General features: G+C 29.3%; 1 protein-coding gene across 5 annotated transcripts; it reads right to left on the reverse strand.

The window, feature by feature from the left end:
• Positions 1–906: 906 nt before the first annotated feature.
• On the reverse strand, positions 907–9,316 carry Smn (survival motor neuron). 5 transcript variants are annotated; one of them, XM_067053122.1, is made up of 10 exons: positions 7,906–9,314; positions 7,300–7,398; positions 6,249–6,314; positions 4,728–4,796; positions 4,545–4,656; positions 4,377–4,459; positions 3,485–3,568; positions 2,228–2,345; positions 1,138–1,234; positions 907–1,066 (listed from the first exon to the last, which is right to left on the reverse strand). In XM_067053122.1, the coding sequence occupies exons 1-9, from the start codon at positions 8,062–8,064 to the stop codon at positions 1,167–1,169; spliced, it is 858 nt and encodes a 285-aa protein (XP_066909223.1). In that variant the 5' UTR covers positions 8,065–9,314; the 3' UTR covers positions 907–1,066; positions 1,138–1,166. The 5 variants fall into 5 exon arrangements, with proteins under 5 accessions (XP_066909223.1, XP_014289493.1, XP_014289401.1 ...); XM_014434007.3 differs by having other exon boundaries at positions 907–1,234; positions 7,300–7,395; positions 7,906–9,316; XM_014433915.3 differs by having other exon boundaries at positions 907–1,234.
• Between the last annotated feature and the right edge of the window lie 852 nt (positions 9,317–10,168).

Genomic DNA, 10,168 nt, shown 5'->3' on the forward strand with positions numbered 1-10,168 from the left:
TGAATCCATGAGAAACAAGATACAAGTGTATCGACCTGGAGAAAATCCTTACGTCCTTTTTCTTAAGGATTTTCAGGCTCAAACTACTCTTCATATATGTGGCAGAGAATCAAGAGAGCAAATGCCAGGTTTTACCCTGGGTATATCCTGTACTTCCACAGCTGCCTTATTAATGATAGTTGAAATTATTAGCTATACATATACCATTATTCCCTTCTAGCTAAGCTCTTTCAAAAACTTAACAATCCCCAAGCAGATCAATATAAGGTAGACATTTTTATCATATAGTTCCACCATGAAAGTAAATGACAGACGAACCGGTTTGTTCGACGTGGTATGGCCGTTGGCTGAAAGTAAAAGTGAACGAGGTTTACGTTCTGATGAACTGAATTTTCTGGAAACTAGAACTTGGCAGGCCGAAACAGAAATAGAGGCAATGTCTTAATTCAGAGAACTGTACTGAGTTATAGTGTATATGATGATGATAATCAGTTTCATTTTCATTCACATAGAAATAAAAATGAAAAACATTTGGTATTGATATTTAACATTGGTATTATATAATAAATCTTATATAATAACATTGGTATTTTTATCCAATTTGAAAAGTCTAAATTAACAATAAAATGCATGTCATGACATAAGCTGCAATGTCTTTTAAGTCCAAAATAAATGATCATCATTTAAAAAATATCTATTTATATATCCGATGAATACTTAAAAACATTTACTTTCAATAGTATTTAAACATATCTGACTGATTATATTTTTTTTTCTTTTACTTTTATATATTTACTTTTCAAAAATTTTGTGGGAGGGGACAGATAGCTGTTAGAGGGGCCATAAGCTTAAAATGCTAACTTAAAATAGTAGACTGAGGGTCTTATTCAACATTAACTTCCAATATTAAGTAAACTGTCTTTATTATCACAGTAAATATTAATAAATGTTTACAAAGTTATACTTTGATATGCATGAATCCATAATACATAAATTTGTGACGGTCAAATATATTTGGAACATTCAATAGGTCTTGTTCAATACTTACCACTTTAATAAATAAGATCTACAAAGAAAAAAACTATTCAGTTTACGAAATTAAACCAACAACAAATTAACTTTTATTGAAAAATATACATATGGAAAAAAAAACAGTCTTTCGAACTTCAGTGAGTATTGTGGCAACCAAACGACTGTGAGGTCATTCTAGCTTTTGTTAGACCTTGATAATAACCTGAAAAAAAAAAAAAAATCATTCAGAGCAAACAGATAGTTATTTATTAATTTTTAATATTAGAAGGGGCTTATAAAGATGTTGTTCAAAGAATTATTAACATCTGCTCAAATACTCGTCGACCCTCATTTTGAAAATAATTTTGAGGGAAAAAATTCTGAAATAGGAGAACTTGAATTAGTAGTAAGAAATTAATTTTGAAATTTAAAATAATTATTTCAAAATGAAACAAACATACTTAAGTCAAGTATTACAGAAATAAATAAATATAATCATAAAAACATTATGATGAAGCTTTGAAATTAGAATATAAGCACCTCAAGAGAAATTATAGAGTTGAGGAGTTTTCATTCAAACTTTTATAGAAAATGGATGGTCAACAGTAAACTGAAAAAATATTTATAATTTGTCAGTTTCCATAAGACAATGTTTTTTATTTTAATCATTCTTCCAGTTGTAGAATGGACAAAAAGAAAATGTACAAACAAAACGAACCCTATCACCCCGATACACAGACCCTCCACAATACAAATTTTCCAAATTCTACAGTAATATTTTTTACAATCAAAATATTTCAATTTTTGCATAGTCAATTGCAGAACTAGAAGCGATTTTACATGGGAAGAACAAATTTTGTTTTGGAGTTCTGAACAAATAAACTTCTTTGCACTTTTCCAGCATTGGGTTTGGTAAAAATAGCGATAAAGACCACTAGCTAGACTAGTTTCCCTTCCTCTATACCAGTAATAATAATACTATAGAGTGAATAGGCTATAATAAATTTATTTGGAGACCACATTTAATATACAGATTTTAGAAATGATTTTTTAAGAATCAGTCCAAAAGAGTAGATTTTTTAAGAATATAACCAGAGACAGAAAGTCATTGTATAACTTATTCCATAACTCAAACCAAACCTGATGCCACAGAATCACCTTAAGTTATCATAAATTAAAGAGTAATTAAAATCAATCAATGTTGCATTTTACAAACCTGTATGGAAACCACTCATGTACCAAGCCATAAGCATTGCAGACAAAGCATCTGTCTCATCTTTCGGTAAATTCGCCAAAACAAAAGGAGGTGGTGGTGGTGGTATCATTCCAACATTCTAAAAAATTAATATATAATTACAATTGTTTAATTTAATTTCTATTTTTCAATCAACAAAGATAAAAAAAGTAATAAACCTACCTGGAATGAAATATAACAGAATAATTACACCCGAATAAATCAATACTAATAATTAAAATTTCATGTAAAGGGTAATAATACATAATTATATACATAATAATTCAATATTTCTAAGTTAATATAATTAAATATTAATAGTTAAACAAATAGGAATAAGTTAAACAAAATTATATTTTAAAAAATAAAAGTTTGCTAAGTACTTAATCGTTGTCGAATTATCCTATTCGAAGAAAATGCATATCTGTCACAATCGTAAGTGAAAGAAGAGAAAGGAATTTTATAAAATTGAAACTAGACCATTTTTACAAATTACATATGCAGGTTAAAATTTTTCATTCTGAAGAAATTCTTTTTTTTTTAATGAATACTAAACTAAGCTTACATACCTTCAATAATGAAAAAGTAAATATAAAATAAACAACTTTTTTTTTATTGAAAAATTTTTTAAAACTGCTAATTTTTTAATAGAAACTCCTAATTTTTCAAATAATTCATGCCATTTTTTTTTTAATTTTAGCAACTTTTTAAATATTGATCGATTTAATAAACTAGTTGGTCAGGATAGATCTCTACTAAAAAATTAATAGTTTAAATTAAATAAAATGTGCCTTATATAGATTGACCAAAAAAGCCTTTTATAATAAGCAAAAGTAACTTATATAGGTTTTCTAGGTCCTACAGACTGTCCCAAGTAGGGGTATCAAAAAGTAATCAATAAATTGTCAGATGTGCCACCCACTTGAGCAAAGCAACAATCAAATGTAATTAATAGTATTTTTTGAAACAGTATGATAAAATTAGTATCTTTTTAGTGGATTCAGCTAATTTGAAAAAATCATTTCAAAATTCAACACTGATATGTTAAGCAGTGGATTCAATTTATGTATTACGAATCACTCTAAAACACATAAAAATTGAAAAGTACTTGTTTGTTCGTTTTTTTCTTATTTTCCTTTAAAAAGTATGATGGATGCAATACAATTTGAAAATTAAATTTAAATTATATAAAGGAATACTATTTGATAAAATTTAAAAGTAATAATTATAATAATTTACCTGTTGATAAGAGGAGTAATCTTCACGATAACCATTTTGGTATTGAGCTGAACCTCCTGAACCTGCTCCTCCCACTAGTCTGGCCTGAAAATTATAACAGTATAAATAATAAATAAAATCTCACAATTAATAAAATATCAGTTCCCCTCAAATAAAGTAACAAAACTGACAAAAAAAATGGTAGCAAAAAATATCATAATTTATATATTAACACTAGTAAAACAAAGATCTCTGCCTATTCAAAATTACATATTAATAACAAATATATTTTTTTAAAATATAATTGGTCGATGCAAGAATAAAGCAGGATTTTGACATTAATTAAAAATATTCGTTATCTTTACTGCAAAAATACATATTTAGTGAAAGTAATTTCCTACAGGATCAATACCCTTTGGGAATGTACACCAGGCTTATTTATTTTAGCCAAGAGGAACTTAGCGTTAATTCTGAAAAAATAAACTCCCGAAAAGCATTTTAGATATTACCCTGGTACGGGTTTGAAAAAGCAGGAGTCAGTAGGGGAGAGGTCAGGCAGAGTCGCTATTAAAGTCTTCATAGTCCGACTCGTACAACTATTCAATACATAACGTTTCGAGTTATGCATATATCGAGCTTACAGAAAAAGTTTTGAGTAATCAATATTAGCTTAATAGATCAAATATTTTTATTGAGGTAAAGGAGGACTTGAAAACTAAGTATAGAGGCAACCTAGAATATATTTCATGCTACCCTCTTAATTTTGTTTTTATTAAATAAGTTGTCAAGATGTCCGAGATAAATCTGATTAAGTAACAGCAGACTATTTTCCAATCTACAGTCTATCTATGATACAAATATTAACTATTACTCAAGTTAATTAAATATAATATTAATATTAATTCAAACTTACCTGAGCTTTTTGATTGAGCTGTGATTCTTTTCCTTTGGAAGGCTTTAAGCTTTTAATATCAACATCTTCTTCATTATTATAGCCTAGTTTAAAACAATAAAATAATTAAATTACATGAAACAATCTTACTACACAATACAATAAATTAAATTTTAGAACAGAATTTACCTAAATACTTCACTGTACAAACACCATTATCAAGATCGATATTTTTTATCACAGCTTCATACTCTAATCCATCTTCGGAAAAAACAGTCCGACAACAGGCACCAACTTTCCACTAAACAAACCAAACGTTGAAATATATTTTTATAAAAACATGAATTAAAATAAAAAAAGAGAAATAGAAACCTTTATTTTCTCCTTTTTTGAAACATTTTTCTTAGGGCATTGTTCTTCCTGTTCATTTGAATTTGCATTCTGAAAAAAATATACAAATAAATATCTTTTAATATAAAAACAACTTCCGATAAACTACAAAATATGTCATTGTAATGATATTGATAAACTAAAATGTATGACAAGTATTCCTTTAAATAAACATATATATAAAACAACAAAAAAAAAATGGAGAAAGTAGATATCAAATGAAGATGAAAAACAGTTAATTTGGATAAATTATAAGATAAAAGGAGTGGATGAATAAATATACATATATTTGATTAATATAAAAACTAAACATACAAGGATGGAGAAATACTCCAAAATGTACATACAGAAATAGAATAAAGAATTGTTTTAAAGACAGTTTTTTATCATGGATACAAGGAAGAGAAATATGTTTATTTAAAATGAAAAAAACATAAGAATTGCTATTTTCAAACAAAAATTTTTAAAAGCAAGGTAATGCTGAAACATTTTCTTGGCTTACATTTGACAACACAAATTCTAAGGATATTTAAAAAGATTGGAATTATTATCAAATACATTGTTAATCATAATTGTTTCAATTGTCTATTGACCCTTGTGAGATGTTTGTTGGTCTACCAGAAACATTTATGAACTGAATTCTTCCCACAAATAAAAAACGAAATGAACTGTGATTTCTGGAAATATTTTAGATCCATAAGGCCCACTTTTGATTTTATAGTATATCGCTGAATTTCAATCCGGGCCTATTACCAATAAATAACTTAATCATTAGTCCATTAAAGTGTATTACTTTTTAGTAGACAGTATTATTCTAGCACAAATGTGAATCTAATCACTTATCGTAATTAATATTAGAGAAAGTAAAGGAAATACAAACCAACATTTTAAAGCAGATCGTAAACAAGTAAGCGCAATCTTTACAGCAGCTCTTGGCCAAAAAAGAGAGATCAATCAAATCCAATTCTCTTATCTAATAGCTAAAATTTAAATCCTATTCCATCCACCATATCGTGGACAGATCTACTCACGAACAAGTCATCTTGATATGTTTACTAAGGACCACAGGGATGGTAAAGAAGAAAACTAAAGTTAACTTTTTTCAAGGCCATAAGATTAGACAAATAATAATGATAGAATTTATTTCTAGTTTTAGCAGCTGCACTGTCATATGACTACATAATGTAAGCAAATAAAAACTTTATCTAACCATACAGCTTTGATTTAACCTACGGTATGTTATATGTATCAGCAACATGTAATATGTTATAATTTTTTTTTACGGTATGTTATATTTATCAGTAACAAGTAATATGTTTTAAGTAATTTTTTTAACTCTAAATCAAATTTAATTTTTATCAGTTGTTATCAGTTCTCAAAAATAGCATGAATACATAATACATAAAATCTTGAGTGTTGGCTAATATTTAAAAAATTAATAAATCATTAAAACAGGAACACCAATATTCAAATATAGAAGTCTATAATTATTGTGGATCTTACCAATTTTGTTATTGGTTTAGGAAAACTAGTTCCGTCTTCTTTTTCTGCAGTATTCCGAGATGCTATCTGAAAATTAGAATATACCTTAAATTTCTGTATCTTAACAGTGAAACTATATAAGCAGGAAATTATGCTTTAAATTGAGTTCACAAACCACTCAAAAAATAAAGTAAGTCAACTCCTAAGGTACGGCATTCAAAATCTATACTTCTGAGTTTGTTATAAGCTCAAATTTTAGCATAAAATGTCAACCATATTTCGAATATTATAAGAGTACTAATGATTAAACTCATCGGAGCAACTGAAAGACAAAACAATTATTCTATAATTTCTGGTAATAAAAGAAATCACAATTTCTAATTTGATTTACAAGTATAAATATAAGTGGTGTTTACAGATCAAGCTTCAACCAGAGTACAAATGAATAGTATACACTGTTATAAAAAAAATCAATATTTGACACACTCGGTAGAGTAAAATATGGTAACTGAAAAAATGAATCATTTCTTAATGTTAAAATGTTTGTTAATTACATTTTTATACCTTAAACCAAGGGTTACTTATCATAATTTAATACCCACATTATTCTTTTATACAAACAAATTTCCTGAAGTCTTCCAAAAATCTAGGAAATCAGCCCTAAAAAATTTGATAACCAAACAACTTTCTTTATTCACAAGACATGTTAGATAACACCGAGTAACTCAATTCAATAATCTTGAATGAGATTTTGAGATGAATCATAAGGAGAAATAGGAGAGAATTTGATTTGATTTAATCATACCAAAAGTTGATTTCAAAATTTTATCATAAAAGCATGCAAAAATGCAAGTCCCATACATTATTTTCAATCAGCTCAGTTTTATCTTCTACAACCCAACAAAATATCCAAAATCAATTAAAATACTCATAGATAAAGTTTTTTAAACACCTTTATTTAAAAGGAATAACTAAATTAGGTCAAATCACAAAAATGCACCAGTAATAGAATTGATTATAAAATAAAACTTTAATAATGTAATAAAGTAAATAAAGAATCATTGCTGATTACCCTTTCTTTTGTAAGCATAACTGCTCTGTCATAAGCCTTTATTAACAGGGTATCATCCCAAACATCATCTTCCATCGATTCTGGTTCCTCTTCTGTCTGCTTTAAAAACCATAAACGTAAAAATAAAAAAACAATATAAATTACCAGCCATACACACAATTATAAAGTAATAAATGTTGGACTAAATTAATGACAACGAATTGATTAGTTATTAATTAACAAGTATCACTTAATCACCTCATTATTCTTGAGATATAAGACGTTTTCACTCATATTAATATTTAAAAATATCTGAAAGCAATTTGAAACTAAAGAAATCGAGACTTTCACAGTTTAAAATACACAGGTAAGCATTCAACGATCAGTGTTGCCACTGAAATTGTAACTTATTTTTTTATTTTTATCATACGTTAAACATTTTATGACTAATGATAAGTTTAAAATTATTCTTTTGTTTAAAAAGGTTTTAAAGTCGCTCGTTACATCAAGACAGAAATCTTTCTAAATACAAAACATATCTTCAAATTACTTTAACGTACCTACAAGTTCAAATCATACAAAGAACTTCTAAAAACATAGTAAATGTACATTCATATAATCACTTACTAAAGAAGATATCACAGATTCGTCATCAGAGTAGTATGGTTCTTTATAGTAGCCCAAGTAATGTTTAATATTTGAAGTCATTTTCACATATAAGGCCCAATCTTTTTGATACAAGACCCCAGGAACAATATCTGTTTGTACACTTTTTTGTTTTCGCATTTACAGCAGGTTATTTACAACTACATCTGTTACCAAATTTTAATTGTCTGTAAGGGCTAAATTTATTTGCATATACTCACACCTATCTTAGAAAATATAGGATTCTCTTTTTTGCGTACCTCCTCCACTATCATATATTTTGTTTATTTTCTTGTTCAAACAATTTACTAAATTTTTCATAAATACTATTGTATTCTTTGGAAATGCTTGGAAAACGTAAGAATTATTCAAAAGTATTTCTGGTTGGGGGGTGCGAGGATCCATATGAAATCATTTTAAAAAAATTTGTATTTCTAGTGCAAACCAAAACAAATAAAATTTAAAAGGTATTAAGACCAGTTTTGAAAGATTAAAGTAATCATCGTAATTATACTTACAAAATTACTTTTGTATTTAATAATTTTACTCCATACTTATTTGGCACTAAATACCGTCTCCGAGACCTTCTCTCGGTCAGTCGGTGTAATCAATAGCCGTAGTTTTGCAATTCCGTGCTATAACCAAGAAATTTGCATCTATCGATACCTAATTTTCTTATCCAACGTTCTGTTGATCAACTAATAGACTTCTTTCATGAAAAAATTAATCATCATCCTGGTGAATGTTTCAGCATCATCCATATAAATATGATAAAGTCTTGAGAAATCCACATTCTTCCTTCTTCTCTATACCCCACCTTTTATAACAGGACCAAGATTTGTAGGTCAAAACTGGGTTTTATAGAGGGTTAGAAACGAATCTGCTTCTACAGTGCTTGTGAGCCCAAAATAACACCGGCCCATCGTCGCTACCCTCTTGCTGATTTCCTGGAATATGTTGTTTAACTTCTCGAAGTTGTAGGATCAAACTTCAAACTGATTCCAGGTATATCCCCTCCCACTCTCAGGTACTGAGTCTGGGCCAGCCCTGATGAGCCCATTATTAAACAGTCCAAGTTTCTTTGTTGCATCTTAGGGGCCAAAGAACAAACATCTAAATGGACGTTCCGATCTGGCCGCAAAATCATCGGCGTATCCAGTGACAGCTGGACCGTGTTGTTGAACAAGGTCTCACGAAGTTGAGTTCCGGGTATCCTTATTGCTTACTTCCTTGCATAGTTAAAAAAAAGGCATACAAGTGCATCAACTTTCCTTACATCACAATTAGTATCGATTTGTAAATTGTAAATTGGAGTATGTACGTCCCACCCCATTCCCGAATTGAGGTAAAGAGGAGGTCTCGAAAAATATTTGAAAATTAAGTTGCTTAAAGCTTCATTTTGAGTTACTTTTATTGTGCATTTGCTCGTGCAAAAAAAAACAAAACCTTCCAGCTGACATAACAATCATCAGATAATTAATCAATAGTTCTAACAACAAATCTTCGCGAAAACATGTGTTGCCGTAGCCTCCCCGGTCCAAACCATGTCTCTCTCTGTCCACCACTACTAGTGAATTAAAGGAAAACAAGCTGAAATCCGCTTAGTTCTAAGTAAAAAAAACAAAACAAACGAGCTCATTACGAGGCTGGAACAATCATGGTGGGCGGCAAATCATATTCCTCTCCAGCCGATGTCATCCTAGCACTCAATACATACCAAGAAAGTGCCACTTATCGTACATTATTATACCAGGCATACATGAAAGGAATTTCACGCTGGTCCCTACTTGATTCATTCTTCCCTTCGAAATGAAGTTTCCAGTGCATTGAAATTTCATTGTGCCTCAGGTCCTATCAGAGATACTGAACCTGTAGCTCCTGTTATAGCACCTCACTATAAAGAAAGATTTTATCATTACAGACACTTTATTGAAGTAGGTGTCAATTATGCCGGACCCTTCCTGGTCAAAGAATCAAAACGAAGTAATTCCCAATCTAAGCAGGCTATCCACCTTTGTCTCCTCATATGCTTAGTACCCCAGACTTTGCATTTAAATAATACTTCTGCCCTGACAACTACGGCATTCACGGCATCATAAGAAAGATTGATCTCACGGCACGGAGTTCCTCACACCATCTGGTCTGATTACGGAACTAACTACAAGAGCCTCCAATTACTTCCGAGACATTTGCAAGCTGCTTGATAAAACGAAGAAGAATTTACAAAATGTCTTATTTCAAAAGA

Source organism: Halyomorpha halys, unplaced genomic scaffold (genome assembly GCF_000696795.3).
Source record: "Halyomorpha halys isolate HHAL.00 unplaced genomic scaffold, Hhal_1.1 Scaffold4.1, whole genome shotgun sequence".
Classification (NCBI taxonomy): domain Eukaryota; kingdom Metazoa; phylum Arthropoda; class Insecta; order Hemiptera; family Pentatomidae; genus Halyomorpha; species Halyomorpha halys.